The following is a 22,521-nucleotide window of genomic DNA, read 5'->3' as shown; positions in this document are numbered from 1 at the left end:
AAGAAAGTGTCTTCTAAAAACTGGCAGTAGGTTTGGGAGTTGATTTTGAGTCCATCTTCAACCCGAAAAGGTCCAACTAGCTCATCTTTAATAATACCAGCCCATACCAGTACCCCACCTCCACCTCTGAGTCGAAGTGGGGCTCTGTGCCCGTTACTGATCCAGCCATGGGCCCATCCATCTGGTCCGTCAAGAGTCACTCTCATCTCATCAATCCATAAAACCTTTGAAAAATCTGTCTTCAGATATTTCTTGGCCCAGTCTTGACATTTCAACCTATGTGTCTTGTTCAGTGATGGTCGGGTTTCAGCCTTCCTTACCCTAGCCATGTCTCTGAGCACTGAACACCTTGTAGTTCTGGGCACTCCAGGTAGGTTGCAGTTCTGGAATATGACAGCACTGGAGGATAATCGATTGCTGGTAGCTTCATGTTTAATTCTTCTCAAATCTTTGGCAGTCAATTTGCGCCTTTTTTTCTCAACACGTTTCTTGCGGCCCTGTTGACTATTTGCAACAAAACGTTTGATGCTTCTGTGATCACGGCCCAATAGCTTAGCAATTTCAAGAGTGCTGCATCCCTCTGAAAGACTTGTTACAATTTTTGACTTTTCAGGGTCAGTTAAATCTCTTTTTTGGCCCATTTTACCCGAGGAAAAGAAGATGCCTAGTAACACCTTATGCCACACCCTCCCTCACTACACAAATACATATCACATGATATGCTTAAATCCAATAAGCATTCAAGTTTATACAGCTTGGAGTTGGAAAATATGCATAGAAATGATGATATGGCCACCGTGATGTAGGAAGAGGCAGAATCTGACCTCCTGACCTCCAAGCAGCATCCAAATAACAAACAGGCCTATTAATTAGGTTTATTCCACCTATTTTAAACCAAATTTAGCTTTTTAATCAGTCTAATTATTAACTCTTATCAATAGCATGTATCAGACTGCTTTAATATGTTGATGTTGGTAGGAGAGTGTGAATTTAAAACAGGTTTTATGCAGAAAATTTGAGGGAAAAAAATTCCCAAACTGGTGTCCACCAGCCACTGTGGGTGTGAATAGTTCTGGTTAATTGTAAACTTAAGCTACTTTAAAGACAGCCAGAGGAGAATAAGATGATTTTCGGTTGCAAAGTGGTGAACCCTGTCTGTGATGATACACTCCACCCTGAATAATTTTAATTCAGTTAAAAAAAAAACACTTTTAATTCAGTTAAAATCTTGTATATGCTTCTGTTGGGAATGTAAATGCCTGCCAGATAAGGTGTCTTGAAAACAGCATGAGTTCATCTTTTCAGGGTCTGGCATCTGTTTGAATGCAAATCTCATTCGGATTTAGATAATCTTGTCAGGGCTGATGAGTCGTTCCAGTGTTACCAGCGGGTGGGGATCCAGGGGGGCCTGAGGGCGAGTTTTGTGCTGAAATAATGGCCATGAGTAAAGGTAAATTATACAATTGAGTCTGAAATGCACCTACAGTACAAAACTGCTTAAAAAAATCAAAACAGCAGTTGAGCTATCAATTGTTTTACTGCTTTAAAATAAATTAATAATCAAAATCCAGTTACCTGCGTGCAGAAAATCAGCGGTGCAGGATGTTTATGCTATGATGCCCCTGCAAAACACAAAATCAGTGAATTATGAATAAATAAAAGAAGGGTTACTCTTTTTAATGTCATGAAGAAGAATTTTGTCCCATTGTGTGAGTCGATTGAAATACACCTTGTCATAACATTTGCAAAACAGATAATAATTGGGTTTTATTGTATTTGGTTATGATGGGAAAATCTCTGTATTTGTATCATATTTTAACTCTGTTGTGTCTGACTTTGTACCCCACTTTATGGTATGATATTAATATTATATTTATATTTATATTACATTATATTTATATTATCTTTTTCCTGGCATGAAAAAAAAATGTGAATGGCTGAAAAAATTGCTTCCTGCTAGGAGGTCAAAAACAACTTCCAGAGACACCAGTGTGTTCCTGTCAGCTGTCCGTCAATAAAACTCGGGACAGCCGAATTTGGCGTAAAAAATCAGACAAATAACCGTAAAACTGTTGATCTGAACGACCGGTATGTGTCTGGATCATCATTATCGGCGTCAGAGTAGCTTCTGTGTTGGGTTTTGCGTTTGTGTCAGTGCTGTAGCTAAATTCACAATCCCTGGTGAGACATCATACATGTTTCAGGCGGTTCATCCGGTGGCGTGCTGACGTTTTTTGCAGGAATGTGTGTGATTTGCGGGGTTTGCACCGGGGAGGGCGACGGGAAATCAGGCCGCCTCCCATTCAGTATAAAACCTCCCAGTCCAGCCCCAGTCTTCCTCTTTCTGTTACCTGGCTAGGGGCAGCAGCTTTGGTGAAAACCCAGAAACACCGGTAAGTTCAGCTTTGATTCATAAGATTAGATAGAGAGCCAGGCTCAGGCCTGTAACTGATTTTGATCGTTTTTTAAAGAACTGGTTTGAGTTTTTTCTCCTCGAGCGGTTTTCTTTTTGAAATAGAAAACTTTGCTTTTTCGGTTATGTAACTTAACTCTAACCTGTGGATTTTTTGAAGTAATTAGCCATAAAAGTTGAAGTAGTTATCACTTGTCTATTGCTAATTTGATTTATGTCAGTACCTTCTGTGTGTTTGATTTTTAGAGAGGTTATATTTGACACTTTAAGATAAAAGAGGAGGTATGTGAGGGAGGAGAGAATGTGGGGGAAAAGGAACAAAGAGGGGGCTGCTGAAAGCGGAGACCCGAGGATGCTGGAATGGCATTTCTTCCTTCTCTCCCCTCCATGAAACAACTGCACGTATTCTCCAGCGACAGGTGTTGGGAGTCTGGACAAGATAGCTTCTGAATATTTGGCAATCTTTGTAACTTTATACGACGTGGCCCATGGAGGAACACGTGTCTAGGCTGGCCTGTGGCCGAGTGAGGCCTACCAGCAGCCGCTGCCTGTCAGCGGCTCGAACCCTGTACCGCTGATGTTGAATAACGATGATCGTTTTTAACTGGTTTTGAGTTTATTCTGAGTGTGAGCTAAACTTGGCTGATTTTTAAATGGAGTACTGCTAGAGTAGTGGTCGAATTAAGCCGGGCCTAAGATGTCATGGATACGTAAATGTCACATTACCGCCCCCCCCCCCCCCCCCCCCCCCCGGTTAACCGTCAAACGTTACGGGCTGTTAAACTGCGGTGCGTATTAAAAATGAGATCTAACGGATGGGTCTCTTTTCGTGACAGAAACTACAACAATGGGAAAGGAAAAGACCCACATCAACATCGTGGTCATTGGCCATGTCGACTCCGGCAAGTCCACCTCCACCGGCCACCTGATCTACAAGTGCGGTGGAATCGACAAGAGAACCATCGAGAAGTTCGAGAAGGAAGCTGCCGAGGTGAGTAATGCTATATTTATATTTTTTCTTATTTTTACAATCGTTACGATTGAGTCCAAGATGGCGGCGTCAGCGTGCCTTCTCCTAGCTGAGCCGTTCTGCCCGGCGCGAGGGTGTAGCAGTCGTGTGCGCGCACGCTGGGTGGGGCCTAACGCGAGCAACGGTGACGGTGCACTTTATTCAGCCCAGGCCCCAGGCCGTTGATTTGAGGACGAAATGCCTAATATACACTGTATACGACAAGTGAAATATTTCACAAATGTGTACATACACACTTGTAATCCCAATTCAGTTAACATGCTGGAACATAATTGCTTTAGATTTCTTTCAGTGCTGATTTATTCTTAGGATTTTTTGGGGGGCTACAAAATAGCAGTGCCCCAGAACAAATATAAAAATATTTAATGTCTTGTTTTGTTCAACCAGCTGCACATCAAAATAGGTGGCTTACTTTTCTCTCAGCTAATTTTTGCAACTATTCCCATTACATGCATTCCCATAGATAAAATATGCTGAATACCTAGAAAACACAGGGTTTTCCGTAGTTCTCTATGAAAGTCACTACAGTGTCACAAGTTGTATCAAATCTGTTTCTGATAACAAGAAACTGATCTGAATTTTTGCTCTTCCAGATGGGCAAGGGCTCCTTCAAGTATGCCTGGGTGCTGGACAAACTGAAGGCCGAGCGTGAGCGTGGTATCACCATCGACATTGCTCTGTGGAAGTTTGAGACCAGCAAGTACTACGTGACCATCATTGATGCCCCTGGACACAGGGACTTCATCAAGAACATGATCACTGGTACCTCTCAGGTAATTATTACCTTAAAGCAGAGTAAGATCAAAGTTCAAAGCTGCTTTGTATAAGACCTAAATCACATGACTGATTTTGATTTTAGGCTGACTGCGCCGTGCTGATCGTCGCTGCTGGTGTTGGTGAGTTCGAGGCTGGTATCTCCAAGAACGGCCAGACCCGTGAGCACGCCCTGCTTGCCTTCACCCTCGGTGTCAAGCAGCTCATCGTTGGTGTCAACAAGATGGACTCCACCGAGCCCCCTTACAGCCAGGCCCGTTTTGAGGAGATCACCAAGGAAGTGAGCACCTACATCAAGAAGATCGGCTACAACCCCGCCAGTGTTGCCTTTGTCCCCATCTCTGGATGGCACGGAGACAACATGCTGGAGACCAGTGACAAGGTAAGGAAATTATATATATGTTACATACCTTGTCGTGCTCAACATGTTTACTTGATTGTGAGCAAGGACTAATTTTTCACTTTGAATTTGTTCTGTAGATGGGCTGGTTCAAGGGATGGAAGATTGAGCGCAAGGAGGGTAATGCCAGTGGAACCACACTGCTGGAGGCTCTGGATGCCATCCTGCCCCCCTCCCGCCCCACCGAGAAGGCCCTCCGCCTGCCCCTGCAGGATGTCTACAAAATCGGCGGTAAGAATCAAGTGGATCGAGCAAGAACCTTTTATTACTAAAAGGTGGTGGTATGAATGGGGCTTTTCTACATCAAATATCTAAAATAAACCAATTTACTTTTGTCAGGTATTGGAACTGTCCCCGTCGGTCGTGTGGAGACTGGTGTCCTGAAGCCCGGTATGGTCGTCACCTTTGCTCCCCCCAACCTGACCACTGAGGTGAAGTCTGTGGAGATGCACCACGAGTCTCTGCCCGAGGCCGTCCCTGGTGACAACGTCGGTTTCAACATCAAGAACGTGTCCGTCAAGGAGATCCGTCGTGGATACGTGGCTGGTGACAGCAAGAACGACCCACCCAAGGCTGCTGACAGCTTCAACGCCCAGGTTGGTTTTGTGAACTTGGAAAAAAACATCTCCCAGCTTTTGGTCAAGTTGCATTTGGCAGGGTCATAATTCTTAAATGTGTCCACAGGTCATCATCCTGAACCACCCCGGCCAGATCAGCGAGGGTTACGCCCCTGTGCTGGATTGCCACACCGCTCACATTGCCTGCAAGTTCAAGGAGCTCATCGAGAAGATCGACCGTCGTTCTGGCAAGAAGCTTGAGGACCACCCCAAGTTTGTCAAGTCTGGAGATGCTGCCATTGTCAAACTCATTCCACAGAAGCCCATGGTTGTGGAGCCCTTCTCCAGCTATGCTCCCCTTGGTAAGTCTTATTCCCAGAGGCTCGCTGTAAACTCAAAGAAATCCTTAGTAATGCTTGGTACTTATTCTACGCTACAATAAAATGTTTAATACATTCTCTCCTATTTCCAGGTCGTTTTGCCGTGCGTGACATGAGGCAGACGGTGGCTGTTGGTGTCATCAAGGCTGTTGAGACCAAGGAAGTTTCCGGAAAGACAACCAAGGCTGCAGAGAAGGCCCAGAAGAAGAAATGAATGGTCGTGCAGGACATCCAGCAACAAGATGTGTGCCGGCAGCAGCGGGCCACTCCTCCCATATCTTCCCCCCACCCTGGATCATCTTCTCTGAGGCAGAGTTCTCTACTCAAGGACTGGCTTATGCTGATTAAAACCCATCGCAAAAGTTTTCGCAGGAAAAAAGAACAATGTGGCATTGTCACTTACCTGAATCACATGACAGTGCCTCTTCTCAGTTAAGTTTAAGTTGGAAATGGTTTAGAACTGTATCTTGATGTTAATGCCACAAATTTAATTGGAAAGAAAGCTGCTGGTAACTAATAAAATAAATGTCTTTGAAAAAATTGACATTGGCTTGTCTTCGTCCTTTAGTGTTGCAGTTGGGAGTACTTTTTGGCTGTCACAAGCAAGCCTCTGTATTCTGTGTTGCAGCTGTTTTTGACCATGCTATCCGTGTCCGGTGATGCACTTGTCATCCAATCACTGCGATAGGAGTTATGCAGCCCCAGCCAATAGCACCCCTTATTTTTTAGCATGACAGCAACAAGAGCATGCACAGCCCTCCCTCTCTTTCTGGTTCAGTATAAAAACTGTGGACAGATCACGTTCTGTCCTTTTTTCCCTCCGCTCCAAATCAGGGGACGTCTTATTTGCTGGGCACAGGTTGGTGGTCTTTTTAATCAACCCTCAAAGCTGAAAAATGCATGGTCACATAGGAACTGAGGTAGTATTTAGGACAGGGCATTTAGTCTTATTTTAACCTGAGCCAGAAAATCACTGAATCCAAGGACCATATCCTGCTTAGCTATTTTTAATATTTTAGCTTGATAACACTAAAAAAAGGTTAAAACATGCAAGCTCACCTTTTGCATTTCTGATCCAAACTGGTATGGAATGTGGCGATCTTTTCGGCTTTGTCCTAATGAGCCTTAATACTGCTGGATTTTTTAAAAAATCGCTTATAAGTAACAGTTATTGTGAACTTAAAAATGACTTCCCAGATTTTTCGCTTTCTGCCAGTCATGGTAGTCCTTCATACCCCTCGTGAACGCGCACCCTTCCACCCCAGTGCTGGCTTTAAGGTGGCCGGGGTGCGCGCTTGCATCAGTTGACAACATGGCGGCTCTGCGCTCCCGGCGCAACATGGAGGCCGAGGAGCCGGTATCGAGCACATGGTGTATGACTCACCAGTGTCGCTTTCTGTCGGCGTGAACGAGCACCGAGCAGGACAGTTTTACACAAGGGAGAGTTTACATGTCAGTGTAGTTTCCTGACATTTGAAGCCAGTAAAACTACAAAGATTAATATTACCGCACACTACGCATTTACAGCAACACTTAATGCTGCGTTCACGCAGTGTCAGCAGAATGGGGAGAACGGGAAAACACCCTTAATTTGGACGTGTTTACGCATTTTCCTTAGGTGCTTAGCGCTGGTGTTAACCGCAGTCAAATGGTGAAACGGCCTAAGTTAGATGCCCTTGTTGTTACGCATTTGTTCTTTTCTCAATCGATTGAATGTCTATCAGTGTCGAGTTATACTTGCAGTTGCTGAGGGTGGCGCATTAGCAGCCATTCTGCTTATACTGGGTAAACTGGGTTATCGTTTTTACAGTGTAAACGATATCACGTGAATGCAGCATTGTACCGGTTAGCTAACGGCTGAGATAAACCGCAGGCACATCATTCCCTATTGTGTCACCTGATTTTCGATTAAATTAGTCCTTCCTGTTTAGAGTATATATGAAATATTTAATTTAAAGTCATCCTAACTATCCTAACCCATCATTGAGTCATTATTATTATTATTATTATTATTATTATTATTATTATTATTACTACTATTATTATTATTTTATTTACTTGACGGCCAGCAGTTCCTGAACGCCAGCAGATTTTAACTGAAGTTAATGGTGGTACCCACCTAGCTCGCTGGAGGAGACTAATTTAAACCCGATGCATTTATTTTTAAACTCAACGTAACGGCTCCCCATGTCTTTTATAACCAGTAAATCGAAATGGGTAAGGAAAAGACCCACATCAACATCGTGGTCATTGGCCATGTCGACTCCGGCAAGTCCACCACCACCGGCCACCTGATCTACAAGTGCGGAGGAATCGACAAGAGAACCATCGAGAAGTTCGAGAAGGAAGCCGCCGAGGTTTGTGTTAGCGACAGCGGGGGCCAACATTTAAGTCTGTGACAGATAATCACATTATATATGGGACACGTAAACGGGACCAGACACCGTGTAAATGCCTCAGAAGTGTGAGGAAACGGGTGTGGTGGTTAACTGCTCACTGATATTAGCTGGTTTTAAACTGCCACCTACTGTTGAAAGATCTGAACTGTCCTCATCACTGGAACTCTGAGTTGCCCAACATGTTTTCTCATCATACATAAAAGTTTAAACTTAATGTGCTATAGGTTTATATAACTGGTACAAAAGTGGAAAATAAGCCTCAAATACATCTATATTCCATGTAGCTACAACCAGTATTCCCCCAGACAGAATTTAGTAAATAGAATGAATGACTACATTAGAGCTTGAGGCATTAGTCAGTTAAGATTAATCAGTAATGATACACTGAATGAAGGCAAATTAGAGACTTTAAATTATTTCACACATCAGCCTACATATTAAATATCTCAGTTACAAATCGCAGGCCTTCCTGTGGGTTAAATGAGTATTGTAAAAAAAGAAAAAAAAACAGTAAATATTGAAATAGATGGTGCAGCAGAAAGAGAAAAAAGTATGTTTCTAAAAGGGAGATCTGTATGAAAACTAAGTCTGGGTATAAATGAAAACTCATTGAATGACTTTCTTATTCATATTATTTCCAAATTAAGAAACTTTAGATTATATTTTATTTTGATAAAGCCCTCAGTTTAAATCTGAAGTGGGTGCTTTAACATGTTTATGAGCCACCAAACTAATATATTTAGAATTAGAAACTTTCCCATTACAGTCCCATTACAGTGTCCTTAATTCAGCTGGCATGAATTTGTTTTAAAAATGTCTTTGGTTAATATTTGTGGCTAATTTATACATTTCCCCTTTACTTCCTGCTTTATTTGTGCTAACCTAACCACAATAGATGGGCAAGGGCTCCTTCAAGTACGCCTGGGTGCTGGACAAACTGAAGGCCGAGCGTGAGCGTGGTATCACCATTGACATTGCTCTGTGGAAGTTTGAGACCAGCAAGTACTACGTGACCATCATTGATGCCCCTGGACACAGGGACTTCATCAAGAACATGATCACTGGTACATCTCAGGTAAATGAATGCATTTTAATCTTTTCTGAAATGACTCATCACTTTATCCTGTACACACGTTTCACTAAATTCTGCCTTTATAGGCTGACTGTGCCGTGCTGATCGTCGCTGCTGGTGTTGGTGAGTTCGAGGCTGGTATCTCCAAGAACGGCCAGACCCGTGAGCACGCCCTGCTGGCCTACACCCTGGGTGTCAAGCAGCTCATCGTTGGTGTCAACAAGATGGACTCCACCGAGCCCCCTTACAGCCAGAAGCGTTTTGAGGAGATCACCAAGGAAGTGAGCGCCTACATTAAGAAGATCGGCTACAACCCTGCCACTGTTGCCTTTGTCCCCATCTCTGGATGGCACGGAGACAACATGCTGGAGGCCAGTGACAAGGTGAGGGCATACAGTAGTTCAGATGGCGTGTGATTTATATTCCCCCAGATGAAAGACAATATTTCTTGGATTTTTTTGGTCTATATTCATCACTTCATCACCTTTTCCCTCTTTTCCTTTCTTCCCTTTTTGTGTCTGTGTCTGAATTCTCCATTTCAGATGGGCTGGTTCAAGGGATGGAAGATTGAGCGTAAAGAGGGTGGTGCCACTGGTATTACCCTGCTGGAGGCTCTGGACTCCATCATGCCCCCCACCCGCCCCACTGACAAGCCCCTGCGTCTGCCCCTGCAGGACGTCTACAAGATCGGCGGTAAGTAGTGTCACACGATGTCCCGTAAACTCAACACCATAATTCATGTCACCTCATCTCTTTCAACATGAACTGAAATGAAGTCTGAATTTAATCAAATGTTTTTTATAGACAGGCTTGACATACATATCATAGACTCAGCCTCTGATATCTGCTAAAGGTGAAATCACAGGGGTGGAACTGGATATACTGGGCACTTAAACTACACCTGTACCTGCACATCTGACATGTATTAATACTATCATGTGACTCTTAATTGGGGCAGGACTGTCTTCAACATATCACACACAGTGAAATCAAAAGCAAGTTGCAAGTTATTTTGTGGTAAACTGAAGAGTATGCGTCCTGCTCGCTCTCAGGTATTGGAACTGTCCCCGTCGGCCGCGTTGAGACCGGTATCCTGAAGCCCGGTATGGTCGTCACCTTTGCTCCCCCCAACCTGACCACTGAGGTGAAGTCTGTGGAGATGCACCACGAGTCTCTGCCCGAGGCTCTCCCCGGTGACAACGTCGGCTTCAACGTCAAGAACGTGTCCGTCAAGGAGATCCGTCGTGGAAACGTGGCTGGTGACAGCAAGAACGACCCACCCCTGGCTGCTGAGAACTTCACCGCTCAGGTGAGTCTCAGGAAAAGAGAGAGGAAGAAAATGAAAATCAAAAGAGGGGACTAAAAGCTCAGTTTACTCATCACCAGGGGCTGTACTCAGTCTGTAATAACAGCATGAGAGATTTTAACCTGTGATATAAACTGACAGGGTTTCAAAGAAGTGGGCCTTCTGAAGTGTAATGAAGGCTGCTATCGAGTAGCATTACGGGATCAGGTCCAATGTTTTTGAAGCTCGACCCGCAGAGGACCACAGATAAAGCTGTCTCAGCCTCTGAGGCTTTGATTTTGACAGTTCTTTTCAAAATCTGTTTCTTGTAAGTCCCGTACATTTATGGATGTGTAATACTAAATTGCCGGCTTATTTCTTTAAATTATGGAAGGGAAATGTTCACTCAATGTAATTTCATTGTGACAGCTGATATCTAAATATTATTTTTGTGGTATTTTGCCTTTGTCTTTTGCTTTCTTGGAGAATAACTCAGAGGAATCCAGCACCAATCAGTCCACATACAGATCTTAGATGTTGCTCCTCTAACCCTCCCTCCATGTCTCTCCTTGTGTTTCCCTCTGCAGGTCATCATCCTGAACCACCCTGGCCAGATCTCCCAGGGCTACGCCCCTGTGCTGGACTGCCACACCGCTCACATTGCCTGCAAGTTCAGCGAGCTCAAGGAGAAGATTGACCGTCGTTCCGGCAAGAAGCTTGAGGATAACCCCAAGGCTCTCAAGTCCGGAGACGCTGCCATCATCACCATGGTGCCTGGAAAACCCATGTGTGTTGAGAGCTTCTCTCAGTATCCCCCTCTGGGTGAGTAATATGCTTTGTTTTGTTTGTTTTTTTATGAAAGAATTAGTCTAAATTGTAAAAATCAGTTGTGTAGCTTTAAGTTTCTGAAAGTTGTGCTGAATTATTATTATTTTTAGTCGTTTTAATGACGTTTCACTAAAGACAGGGAGTTCAGGAGCAGGATTGTTTGTTTTTATTTAACATATGAATCAAATAATGCCAATGTTTCTTTAATTTATGATACAAATACCAAATTTATTTGGACTGGTTGTAAAATATCCCACATCACTTGCCCAATAATCATCTTATTGAAGCTTGCAGAAAAATGAAACATGATGTTTGTGTTTCAAAAGGTTTTAATGATTAATAATTCACTGACAATTAATAATAATCAATTAATCTATAAATTAAATAAAGTACAAAGTTACAAATTTGAGCCCTTGAGTGTTTCAGGTTTGTAATAAGCATTGTTTTTTTTCCTTTTCCCCTGTTTATGTGTATTTGTTGACGTGGGATGCTTGGATGTTCTTGATTTTATGGAACTGAACTTGAACTGAAACAGATAGTTTTGAGCCTCTTATTGATCGACTCCTCTGTTTGTCTCATTTCTTGTTCGTCTCTTCCTCTCAGGTCGCTTTGCCGTGCGTGACATGAGGCAGACCGTGGCCGTCGGTGTGATCAAGTCCGTTGAGAAGAAGGTCGCCTCCGGTGGAAAGGTCACCAAGTCTGCACAGAAGGCCGAGAAGAAGAAATGAATTCTCATGCAGGACGCCCAACAAAATGTCATGTCTCAGCAGCAGCGGGCCGCCCCATCCCTTCTTCTTCCCTGCCACCCAGCGCCGTCTTCTCTGAGGCAGAGCTCTCTACTCAAGGACTGGCTTATGCTGATTAAAACCCATCGCAAAAGTTTCCGCAGGAAAGGAAGGCATGTGCCTTTTAGGGGAAATTGTTATCATGATTAAGTTGAAACCAAAACAATAAAAATCTTAAACATTGCCAAATTAAGATGTTTCTTTTGTGTTTCATTATACAAGAGTTAATTAACTGCAAGCTGCTTTGAATCTACACACTGTCATCACTGACAATTAGGTGTAAACATACCTGTGTTTTCATTTACTCAGATTGCTCAGATTTTTTGTGATTCTTACAAGCGGACAGCAGTATTCTCGAGAAATATTCAACCTTGCCCCTCCTTTCACGATCCTCCAGCTTATGCAGGTACATCATCTCAAAACTAAAAATAATTGTTGTATGAAAGACAGAGAGAGTTTCCAGAAAACAGTGACTCTGAGTCATCTAACAATGAATTGAGTTCACTTCCAAGATGTTATCATAAAAGGCAGCTTAGTCAGTTCCGGAAATGAAAACTTTCGTGACCTGATTTGGAAGAGTTCACAAGGTGTGTCCTGTTGTACTATGGCACAGAAATACACGGTGCTACATTACTACAGAAAATAAACGGGTGGAACCAGTTCGCTATCAGCCAGTCAGTATTTGTGAGTGGAATTATGCAGGTGCAAGAGGTCTTTGAACCTTTTTAATGTTTATAAAATGAACCGCAGAGACAGACATTCACTTAACAAGAGGGGGAGGAGGGAGAAGTCATTATCCTCCTCATGGAAATTGAAAGTGAAAGTTAATATATATAGAGGTGGAGGGAAGGACAGACTGCAGTCAGCACACTAGCCACCAGCTCCGCTCACGACAGATGCTCCTAAACGAGGTGAGTCAAACTGCTGTAACAGAAACAGGTTTTAAAGAGGGATCAGTTTTGCGGTACTTCTGTTGCACCATTGTTTGAGAACTGATCGTGTCTTGTGCTGTTTTGTGTGCATTTTTGTGTTTTGTGCTTTAATGTACTGTGTTTATTGTCGAGTTTCGTGTAATACAAATATGCAAAGGCATTGCAAATTAGCTAAGGCTATAAATGCTGTGGTATATAGCACTGGTTCATCCTATAAACTTTGCCCTATACAAATAAACATTAGAGGAGTAATATAATAACAATAAAGAAGAATAAGTTTTGATTTGACACATGAAGAGATTCTGTTAATATCAGAAATCATTTGAACCATCATAAAAACGTCAGTGGCTTCTACAAGAAATCAAAACTTATATGTATGATGACAAAAGAAGCCATTAGACACTGAACATAGAGAAAGATTTGATTTGGTGAGAGAGTCTGTCTGTATGTCAGTGATTCTCTCTCTCTCTGATTGACTGTACTGGTTTCCAGTGGTTTCATTTATATTCCATAATGGTCTCTACAGTTTGCAGTGACTTCTTCCACAGGTTGTAGTTTAATGTTTTCTACTCATTCCAGATATGTGAAAAGCAAAGGCCCTTCCCTTTTTGTCAGCAGCTGAAAACATCAAAACAAACTTGATGTTGTTATAGTTTTTCATAGCAAAGCTTTTGCAGTCAAACATATTCACAATGCTTTAAAACAGGACTAACAGTCTACAGCCACGTTAGCTGCTGTGTGAGAATGTACCGCCCTAAACCAAAGTATTGGCCACTCTCCATCTGCCCACCTCCCACTCTCCTCCCTGTCTTCATCACCTGACTCCCCACACCCTCCTGCTCAACTGTCTCATTTCCTAATCACCCAGTCCTGACTTAGACACCTGTTTCCCATTCAGCTAATTTTTTTTCATAAATGTAGAACAAGTCTCCCGAAGACCTGTAGAGACCTGTAGACAGGCTTTTCAGTGTAAAACCAGTGGAGTTCCCCGAGTCAGCAAGTTTTGATTTTTGAGTTGCTAAAAAAATGTAAAGCCAATATCGACACACTGTGCACTCATCGTGATTTTTAGTAGTTTTCTGAACCAAACAAATGGTTGTAATATCTATCTATCAGATATTTTTTATGATTTTATCACAATTTAATCTCCTATTTTTTGTTCTTTTTACTCTGTGCTGTTAAGTAACTAAGTACATTTACTCAAATGCTGTACCCCAGTACAAATTCGGGGTACTACTACTTCATGTTAAGTTAATACCTGCTAACTTTTTAATGCCAGTGTAGCGCACATGCTGTGACTGATCTGATGTTCAGCCTCAAATGATCTCCGTAGGTTTGTTAAAGGCTGAGACGAGTGAGTTATGGACAGAGACTTGAAGCACAGAGGGGGCAGTCCGGCTGAGGCGAGGCAACGTAAAGTGGTCATCAGAGGAGATCCGAGCCCTCCATGTCTCACACCAGCCAGACAGAGGCAGAAAGTTCAGCTGCAACAACAATCATCAACAACAGGTGATGCTACAGAAAACTTTTCCCTTTTGGAATAGATTTGGAATAGTTGTTAAAGTTCACACAAAACAGTGGTTAAGTTCACTAAATCTCATCCTTGTCTGTGTCATTTTGCAGAGGAGGGATCCGTGGTGGATGAGGAGTCGGCCTCCATCTCCCCAGAGCTGGCCAGCTGGATCAAGCTCAGTGCTAAAGACCTCAAAATCCGGCAGGCAGACCGCTGCTGGGCTGCCGAGGTGGTCAAGGATTTCCGAGAAAACCTGCTGAAATTCCTGAGGAGCAGCAGTGATCAGCCTTTTTTCCAGTCAGCTGACTTCCTCAACACAGGCAGCTACTTTGAGAAAGTTAAGGTGAGGTCGTGGTAACCACTCTCAGTTTCTAAAGGAAATACCCCCAAATTTAATTTGACCTCTGAAGTCCTTTGTCAGATTCACAGCCCCGATGAGTTCGACATGATGCTGAAGCTTAAGGCTCCTTCACGCTTCAATATGAAGCAGCTCGACGATGGCCTTTTCTACCAGATAGAACTTAACCGGCCCACTCGGAGCCCCATACAAGCCTTTCTCTTGGAGAATGAGCACACCCTCTCATCAAGCAAGGTCCTGAGTGAGATGCATCGCCTGGTCCGCAAGTTCCTCAAGACCTACAAAGGTTTTTTGATCTTTTTGTTGTGTCAGATTAATTGTTGATGTTATCTCTTTGCAGAAATTCCAACTGTTTCATGGTTTCACCTTCTCAAATATGATGATTTGTTGCTTTTTTGTTTTTTGTCTTAAATTGCAGTAAACAGAATAATTTTTGTCTTTGTGAATATGTGATGGACATTTCTCAGTAGTTTCTGATGTTTTACAAACCAAAGTTGATGGATTGGTCAAAGAAGCAATCAGCTGATTAATGTGTCAACTGAAAATAACAAATTCATTCAAAATGACTTCGACCTCAACCTCAGCAATAAAAACACTCTCTGTTTTGATATAGCACTCTGGTCTTTTTTGTCGAGGGAGCTCTGTTGCCCTTTGAGAACCACATAATGAATCTACTGGTGAGACCTGTCTGTGTTCATATTCCTCGTTTCCAGGGAACGATGAACAGTGTCGCTGGGAGATGAACAGGAAGCGTCTGAACTCGCCAGCTGTGACTTTGTCTCTGTGCAGAACCGAGAACAGTGACGAGCTTATCTCTGTGGACGTGGTTCCCGCTCTGGAGGTGAATGTTTTATCTGTTTAGTGATGAACATCTCTGCAAATTAAAATCACCCATCCACATTAATGGATGTCCTTTTATGTGAATTTTTATATGACAGCAGTATTGTACTTATACACTTATCGGCCGAATCTGACTTAGTATTTGTTTTTTGTTTCTGTTTGGAGGTCCACCCCTCTCAGGGCTGGCCGCTCGCAGTCCGTAACGGCCCAGATGTGGACAACTGGCTGGGGAAGAAGGTTCGTCAAGAGATCAAACAACTGCCCTGTTTCTTTGTACCAAAGAGGCTCAAAGGACGAAACCTCAGTGAGGAAGCCAAAGGTGAGAGCTTCAACTTCTCTCTGTTGTTTTCTGCAAACTGTACAAATTCATTTCGATTATTTTTGCTGCGTATGAACTGTATGTTCATGGTGACATTGTCCCATCAGGTTATTTTGTGTGTCTTTATCAGAGAGCTGGAGGATTTCTTTCTCTCTCATTGAGAAGAAGATCATCACGTGTCACGGCAACACGAAAACCTGCTGTGAGAGTAACGCCACCAAATGCTGCCGGTGAGACTCTGAGCTGTTTAATTCTCACTCTGGGATGTTTGTACCTCGTCACACATGAGGTGAGGCTGAAGCTGTGCAAGCTGTGGAGAGCTGCGTTAGAGATGATTAAATTGATTTTTAAAAAATGAGGACCGTATAAATTTAGCTTAAATAGCTTTTCTTGAGACCTTTTTGCAGTGATTAATTTCTTCTCCTCTCTTATAGTAAGCAGTGCTTAATGCTCCTCAAATCTCTGATCGAGGGTCTGAAACAACGTTTTCCCAAAGAGCTCAATGACCTCTGCTCATACCACGGGAAGACCGTCTTCCTCCACACACTGTCCATCAGGTACTCTGCCACATCTTGTAGAGGTTTTGTGCAGTAAGTAGCTGTTATAGCAGTAGTGCTGATAGTATGCTAGTGTAGTAGTGCTTGTAGTTATAGTACTATAGTTGTCAGTTGAATATTCTTCTTGACTGATGGTTGGACAAAACAAGCAATTTAAAACGGATGTAATCAATATTTTTATGACAACAAAATCATGCAGCCCTATTTATCTGTCATTGATATTTTTGTTGTAGCAGTGGAAACAGTGCTGGTGGCAGTGTTTGGATTGATATTAGTGGTTCTGGTTGTAAAAGATGTCAAAGAAATCTTTCAGTGTACTACACATTCTTCTTCGCCCTGCCTCTTGTCTGTCAGGTTCAACGACTCCATGTGGGCTTGTCAACAGCTCCCTGCCTGCTTCCTGCACCTCCTCGGGGCTCTGCAGGACCATGCACAAAGAGGCTCCCTCCCTCACTTCTTCGTCCCAAAGTGCAACCTCTTCTCCCCGGCCATCTTCCCCCGCAAGGCTCTGGCTTTCCTCGTTAGTGCCCTGGAGGAGCAGAAAAGAGAAGGCCTGCCCCTGCTGAAGCCTCCAGCTCCTGTCTCACCACTGAAACCAATGACCCCTTACTCCGAACCGTCGTCTCTGCTGACTGCAGTTCAGCCTGTGGATGCTACGTTCAAGAGTAAACTAGTCCTGGTGTTTGCTGTAGCTCTGGTTTGTGTCCTGTTTCTTATGTGAGCAATGGGAAATGAGGATACTCACTCACTCTTTCCAGAATCAATAAATTAGGTGGAACAGGAAATGAAGTGCATTATTCATTTATTTCCCTCATGAAGCAGATGAGCTTGTATGCTTTGAGCCAGCTGAGATGTGACCTGTGCAGCACAGTTTTATAAATGTCCATAAGGGTTTGGATAAAAAGTGATGATGACTATTTTATTTATTTTATTCTAATTCCAAATTCCAATTCCAATGTTTTGTTATTTTTTCATTCCCTCTTTCAGATCAGCAGCAATCTGACATCATCGCATCCATATTGTATGCATTTTTTATCAATGTTGTATTGTGTGTATTTGGTTCTATTACGTTTATTTATTTATTGAAATGTGATTTAGTAGTGCATTACCTTGCTGCAAATCTCTGTACTAAAAGCTTTTATAAAATAATGGAGTGTATTAATAGTTTTCCCTAGTTAATTAAAGATCTTACACAAAGCTCAGTACCTTGTATTTTTGGTGTAAAAGGGAATAAAGAGAATTAAAGACACTTTACATTTACACTGGAAAATGTAATATATATATTTTTTTGTTTGAAACATGTTTGAAGTGAGTTTGATTATCAGAAGTATTGCTGCTTAATTTTCTGCTAATTGATCAAACAGAGGTGGGGCCAGATAGGTGGTCATGAGTAGCTGATTGGCCTTTCTGAGTCAAAAGTTGATAAGGTAGTTGGGCTGTTAGTATCAGTGCCTCTGTATGGAGAGACTGTTAACATTACTTGTTGCAAAATCTATCAAAGGACCACAAAGAGGACAGTGTCTCTTTTAGTCTGGGTGTCTCACCCCTATGAGGTGGTCGGGGCTTTTACATGTCTGAGTCCAGGGGCCCATTGTGCCATAATCTGTTTATGGCTCTTAGCTATTTGAAGTTACAAATTACAGCTCCTTACTGATAGCGCAGTATTCATTGTTGTTTATTTAGCATTTATTTAATACACTTAGAAAAATCATGTAAATCATGTACTTATAATAGTCTATACCAGGGGTGTCAAACCTGTCCACAAAGGGCCGGTGTGGCTGCAGGTTTTTGTTCCAACCAATGAAGAGCACACAGTTTGACCAATCAACTGTCTGAAGACTGAGATCAGTTAATTAAATGAGTCAAGTCTGGTGTGCTGCTGCTTGGTTGGAACAAAAACCTGCAGCCACACCGGCCCTTTGTGGACAGGTTTGACACCCCTGGTCTATACAGTTTACTTTTGCCAAGAACCAGGGATATGATTTGAGACTTGACAGACTTCCTCGTTTCCTCGTTTTTCTTCATTACAGTTCTGCTAATAAACTAACAAACACCGTATGAAATAAACACATCATTATTTATTCGGTCTGAGTGGTCTCTGGTGACGGTAAAAGACTTTGTTGTTTCTTACTGCGGTACTTTGCTTTTACTACATAAAACGGAACCGTCGTGTTTGTCCGCGGTCTTCCGCCGACCGTATTTGCGGAGAACACACCACTATAAATGCCTGCCGCCGGAAACGTAACGTCCTCTTCTAGTGATCCAACATGGCGGTGAGTACTGTCCCACATCGTACGATGGCGATCACATATGAAGTTACGCTTGAAATCCACTATCATCGGCGCTGCGGGGCCATTCTAACGACTGTTTTGTGTTCAGATGATTAAAGTCTGTGCTGGGCGATTGAATTAAAGGCTTATTTCTTCAATAAATGTTATAGAATGCTATTAAAATTGTAAACCGAGTGATGCTAATAGGCTAGCCGCTGGAAAATACTGCACTTCTGTGTACTTGTAGTTAACTCCTGCTGTCAAAGGCGAGATTACATCAATGTGGTGACACTTGAGCCACCCAGCAAATATGTCTGTGTCGTTTATATGAGACATGTGGTTGTTTTTGGGTTGTGTTTTGTTATATTCCGAACATGTCTGTGAGCAATGCTAACAGCCGAGGCAGCAGGGTTATGTACGGACATGTCCGGCCGGCACGCGACATGCTGTTGAAGAAGGTTCGTGTTAAGGGCCAGGGAACTCAGAGGGAATAAGAAACGGTTCTTCTTAAACTGAAGCCGAGATTTGATGTTGAGTAGCGGGGGGAAACGCGACACCGCAGAAGGTGACAAGTTGTCAGAACTTCTTGGTAGTCGAGCGATTCTGTCATTGTGTTGCTCTCCAGGTGCGTGTCAGTTTCCAGGTTGTAAAAGTCTCGCATCTGTTTCATGTTCTCCAGGACCAGGGTGAGAAGAAGGAGAACCCCATGCGAGAGCTCCGCATCCGCAAGCTCTGTCTGAACATCTGCGTCGGCGAGAGCGGAGACAGGCTGACCCGAGCTGCCAAAGTGCTGGAGCAGCTCACAGGGCAGACCCCCGTCTTCTCCAAGGGTAGGTGGTGATCTTGATGCAAGTTGTGGGTACTTTAATACGTGTAAGCTCAAAGATGAACCAGCACCCGATAGTTTTGTAAAGTGGGTACTGAGTGAGTATGTGGATAGCAGGAGGAAGTGCGTTTGCAGATATTATGTCTTAGTATTTTGTAATTTGCTTTGTTCTGTCCTCCACCCTCAGCCCGCTACACTGTGAGATCCTTCGGTATCCGCAGAAATGAAAAGATTGCTGTCCACTGCACCGTCCGTGGAGCCAAAGCAGAGGAGATCCTGGAGAAGGGACTCAAGGTGAGAAAGTCATGTCTTTTCCCTTCTCAAAAATGGCTTAATTTTAATAATTTTAGAGGACCAAAGAGGAAGACCTACGCAGTATTTTAAAAGGGGGAAAAACACGGAAAAATTTAAGACGCTTTGTGTGGCATCATATTTTTCTTATCTTGTGTTAATTATCTTGTCACTCATTCATCTTCATCCCTTCGGGTGTCCTGACTTCCCTGTTTCTAAATTTCTAGCCGAATTTCTGAGTGTTGACTTACTAAATTAACAGTTCTGAAAATAATAAACTGGAATTGAAATTAACTGCCAATATTAAACATAGTTTGCATTTTGGCTCCCGCCTGCAGGTGCGTGAGTACGAGTTGAGAAAGAACAACTTCTCCGACACCGGAAACTTCGGCTTCGGCATCCAGGAGCACATCGATCTGGGCATCAAGTACGACCCCAGCATCGGCATCTACGGACTGGACTTCTACGTGGTACGTGACCCAAAGATATCCTGAATGCTGGTTGGAGGTGCTGTGGTGGAGTTTGGGATTTCCTGTTTTTAGTTCACAACCCTGAACTGAATTTGGCAACTGTTTATATGAAGGACTCTTCACTTTAAGATGTGCAAACAGATAATTGTTGAATTTAAAGGAACAGAACATGCACTACAGATTGATTTGGCTTAAAATAATTGATAACTGTGTTTTGTGGTTGTAATATATTGAGTATATTTCAGTTTAGGGAGAAAATATCTGTTACTGTCCTGAATTGTTCTTAACTGATTCTTTTCCATGAATCTGGAAAATATTACATTTATTTAAGGACTATTGCAACTGCTTAAATTTGGAGCTTACTTTTGTTGTGTTGGTGTCATAGAACATAGAATATGTGGTGTCACTTGATCCTGAATCAGCAGTGAAAAAGATCAGATTATAATCTCAGTTTTCGCTGAGAGCAGTTCGATTCATCAGTGTTTCAGTATTTTGTCAGCTAAACATATCATCTGTATGTTTAGCTGACATGACAGCTGGATCACATCAAGAACCTCTGATACCTGGGTTATATGAGGGACAACTTCAAAAATACGCCACGCATAGTTTAGTGTTTATAAATTTGACTAAACTAACCAAATTTCCTAGAATTATTGATATTGAACTCAGTGCAGATACATTTCCTTTTGATCATCTCATCAGTGGTATTTCTTGTACTGTTTATTTGGTTATTGAGTTCATCTTAAAAGAGTTCAGAGCTTCAGCCTCAGCAGACGTAACAGATACTGATTGACACTTCTGAAGTTTTTTTTTATTGTTCAGTTGAAGTTTTTTTTTCTGAGCAGCCCTGTCTCCTCTTTGTGCTCAGGTTCTGGGCAGACCCGGCTTCAGCATCGCCGACAAGAAGCGGAAAAGAGGCCGCATCGGTTTCAGGCACCGCATCCGCAAAGAGGAGGCCATGCGCTGGTTCCAGCAGAAAGTGAGTACATGCTTAGAAGAGAGTTCTCTGCTGTAACGTCCGTCAGGGCTGGTTTCTGGTCTCGTTTGTAACCACCGTTAGAAATGTTGCATCCACGGAGACAGAGGTCATGTAAGGGTTGTAGAAATTCCCTTCGTTATTGGTGGTTGATAATTGCATCTGTGGCACCGTCAGTTTGCTTTCTGTCCACCTGCAGCTGAAATGTTAGTTTCAGAATCGTATTTGAGCTGCAGGAAACTGTCATGTTAGATTTTAATCCCACTCAATACAACCGTAACGTGTAACCTCAACTTTTTCCCCTGTTCTTGTTTCCTCTGCTTTTTTTCCCCCAGTATGACGGTATCATCCTCCCCGGCAAGTAAAGGACCACCTTTTGATCTTGTTTATAACAAATAAAATGGGAAAAAAAAGATTTTTCTGTCTTATGTTGTTACTCCAATTTTTTTTTTCTGTGGTGGATGAGATTGTGTCTTCATGCCTATAGTTTAGAGTCACTTCCCTAAACTTTGGGGACTTTGGAGAGATAAAGCGAGAGGTCAAAATCACATCGGCACAGGCTGAAGTACTGTGACGTTTTGGTCCTAAGAAGAACACTGAATCCTTCACATCGCAGTTTGTGTAAATTCAAAGTCTCCACACCAAAATTTCTTTATCATCAGAGTTATTTTCCTAGATTTAGTTGTGTGATCACCTCACCGTTTGGGTAAGGTTAAATAGATATGCATACTTTTTTTTTGGCTGCTTGCAGGATGAGTTTTAACCACATGTTGGCAGTATTGAGCCAGTGATATGTGTCAGGCATATGAGTCATTTTCAAATCTTGCTTGGTGACTGAATCGTCTCGCCTTTTAACCATCGGGGACCTGATCCAAGACTCAGACGTGGTTTAATACAACAGCAGAGCAGGTTCATGCTTTTCTTTTCTTCCTGTGGCCAGACTACATTTCCCAGCAGCACAGTCTGGATTAAAAAGAATAAAAAGGCAGAGTCTCGGCACGTTTTGATTAGATTGGCTTTATTCAGTGAAACCCCACAGAAACCACCAGCACAGAGCTCATCCAGTGCCAAGAAGGAGATCGATACAGAGGGATTCAGCCGATCAGATGCTCCAGATTAGCCTCATTGTGTCTCGTGATGAACAATGATATTTATCATTAACTCTCAGTGTCGTCCACAGCTCTTAGCAGTTTGTCTTTTCACCTGCTGGAGTCTCACTGGTTCTTCAGTTGGTAGTTTTAGTTTC

At 42.7% G+C, this 22,521-nt stretch overlaps 4 protein-coding genes and 1 long non-coding RNA gene across 5 annotated transcripts; 4 read left to right on the top strand and 1 right to left on the bottom strand.

Annotated features, from left to right (window-relative positions):
• Window positions 1-1,014: 1,014 nt before the first annotated feature.
• On the bottom strand, window positions 1,015-6,989 carry LOC121191444. The gene is made up of 3 exons (XR_005895107.1): window positions 6,614-6,989; window positions 1,576-1,622; window positions 1,015-1,426 (listed from the first exon to the last, which is right to left on the bottom strand). It is a non-coding gene; the product is annotated as an uncharacterized LOC121191444 (long non-coding RNA).
• Window positions 2,282-6,098, top strand: LOC121191443 (elongation factor 1-alpha). The gene is made up of 8 exons (XM_041052582.1): window positions 2,282-2,393; window positions 3,250-3,404; window positions 4,037-4,216; window positions 4,303-4,599; window positions 4,698-4,848; window positions 4,957-5,213; window positions 5,302-5,536; window positions 5,647-6,098. The coding sequence occupies exons 2-8, from the start codon at window positions 3,261-3,263 to the stop codon at window positions 5,766-5,768; spliced, it is 1,386 nt and encodes a 461-aa protein (XP_040908516.1). The 5' UTR covers window positions 2,282-2,393; window positions 3,250-3,260; the 3' UTR covers window positions 5,769-6,098.
• On the top strand, window positions 6,293-12,116 carry LOC121191442 (elongation factor 1-alpha). The gene is made up of 8 exons (XM_041052581.1): window positions 6,293-6,413; window positions 7,759-7,911; window positions 8,849-9,028; window positions 9,112-9,408; window positions 9,568-9,718; window positions 10,078-10,334; window positions 10,898-11,132; window positions 11,742-12,116. Exons 2-8 carry the CDS (start codon window positions 7,768-7,770, stop codon window positions 11,864-11,866), a joined length of 1,389 nt encoding a protein of 462 aa, XP_040908515.1. The 5' UTR covers window positions 6,293-6,413; window positions 7,759-7,767; the 3' UTR covers window positions 11,867-12,116.
• A 512-nt stretch (window positions 12,117-12,628) lies between these two features.
• Window positions 12,629-17,986, top strand: LOC121191459 (cyclic GMP-AMP synthase). The gene is made up of 9 exons (XM_041052603.1): window positions 12,629-12,834; window positions 14,189-14,364; window positions 14,479-14,711; window positions 14,790-15,012; window positions 15,440-15,567; window positions 15,732-15,885; window positions 16,016-16,115; window positions 16,320-16,442; window positions 16,797-17,986. The coding sequence occupies exons 2-9, from the start codon at window positions 14,217-14,219 to the stop codon at window positions 17,161-17,163; spliced, it is 1,476 nt and encodes a 491-aa protein (XP_040908537.1). The 5' UTR covers window positions 12,629-12,834; window positions 14,189-14,216; the 3' UTR covers window positions 17,164-17,986.
• Window positions 17,987-19,370: 1,384 nt separating this feature from the next.
• rpl11 (ribosomal protein L11) lies at window positions 19,371-21,667 on the top strand. The gene is made up of 5 exons (XM_041054206.1): window positions 19,371-19,542; window positions 19,726-19,832; window positions 20,168-20,299; window positions 21,168-21,278; window positions 21,611-21,667. Exons 1-5 carry the CDS (start codon window positions 19,419-19,421, stop codon window positions 21,638-21,640), a joined length of 504 nt encoding a protein of 167 aa, XP_040910140.1. The 5' UTR covers window positions 19,371-19,418; the 3' UTR covers window positions 21,641-21,667.
• Window positions 21,668-22,521: the final 854 nt, after the last annotated feature.

Source organism: Toxotes jaculatrix, chromosome 13 (assembly GCF_017976425.1).
Source record: "Toxotes jaculatrix isolate fToxJac2 chromosome 13, fToxJac2.pri, whole genome shotgun sequence".
NCBI lineage: Eukaryota > Metazoa > Chordata > Actinopteri > Toxotidae > Toxotes > Toxotes jaculatrix.
Note: the sequence above shows the minus strand (reverse complement) of the source record. Positions and strands in the feature narration are given on the sequence as shown.

Bases quoted from the DNA above. Each gene is read 5' to 3' on its own strand.
- LOC121191443 (XM_041052582.1), top strand. From the start codon at position 3,261: ATGGGAAAGGAAAAGACCCACATCAACATCGTGGTCATTGGCCATGTC. The intron at 4,217-4,302 runs GTAATTATTACC...TTTTGATTTTAG, and splicing joins TGATCACTGGTACCTCTCAG to GCTGACTGCGCCGTGCTGAT. The intron at 5,214-5,301 runs GTTGGTTTTGTG...ATGTGTCCACAG, and splicing joins CTGACAGCTTCAACGCCCAG to GTCATCATCCTGAACCACCC.
- LOC121191442 (XM_041052581.1), top strand. From the start codon at position 7,768: ATGGGTAAGGAAAAGACCCACATCAACATCGTGGTCATTGGCCATGTC. The intron at 9,719-10,077 runs GTAAGTAGTGTC...GCTCGCTCTCAG, and splicing joins GGACGTCTACAAGATCGGCG to GTATTGGAACTGTCCCCGTC. The intron at 10,335-10,897 runs GTGAGTCTCAGG...TTCCCTCTGCAG, and splicing joins CTGAGAACTTCACCGCTCAG to GTCATCATCCTGAACCACCC.
- LOC121191459 (XM_041052603.1), top strand. From the start codon at position 14,217: ATGGACAGAGACTTGAAGCACAGAGGGGGCAGTCCGGCTGAGGCGAGG. The intron at 15,568-15,731 runs GTGAATGTTTTA...TTCTGTTTGGAG, and splicing joins ACGTGGTTCCCGCTCTGGAG to GTCCACCCCTCTCAGGGCTG. The intron at 16,116-16,319 runs GTGAGACTCTGA...CCTCTCTTATAG, and splicing joins AACGCCACCAAATGCTGCCG to TAAGCAGTGCTTAATGCTCC.
- rpl11 (XM_041054206.1), top strand. From the start codon at position 19,419: ATGCGAGAGCTCCGCATCCGCAAGCTCTGTCTGAACATCTGCGTCGGC. The intron at 19,543-19,725 runs GTAGGTGGTGAT...CTCCACCCTCAG, and splicing joins GACCCCCGTCTTCTCCAAGG to CCCGCTACACTGTGAGATCC. The intron at 20,300-21,167 runs GTACGTGACCCA...CTTTGTGCTCAG, and splicing joins ACGGACTGGACTTCTACGTG to GTTCTGGGCAGACCCGGCTT.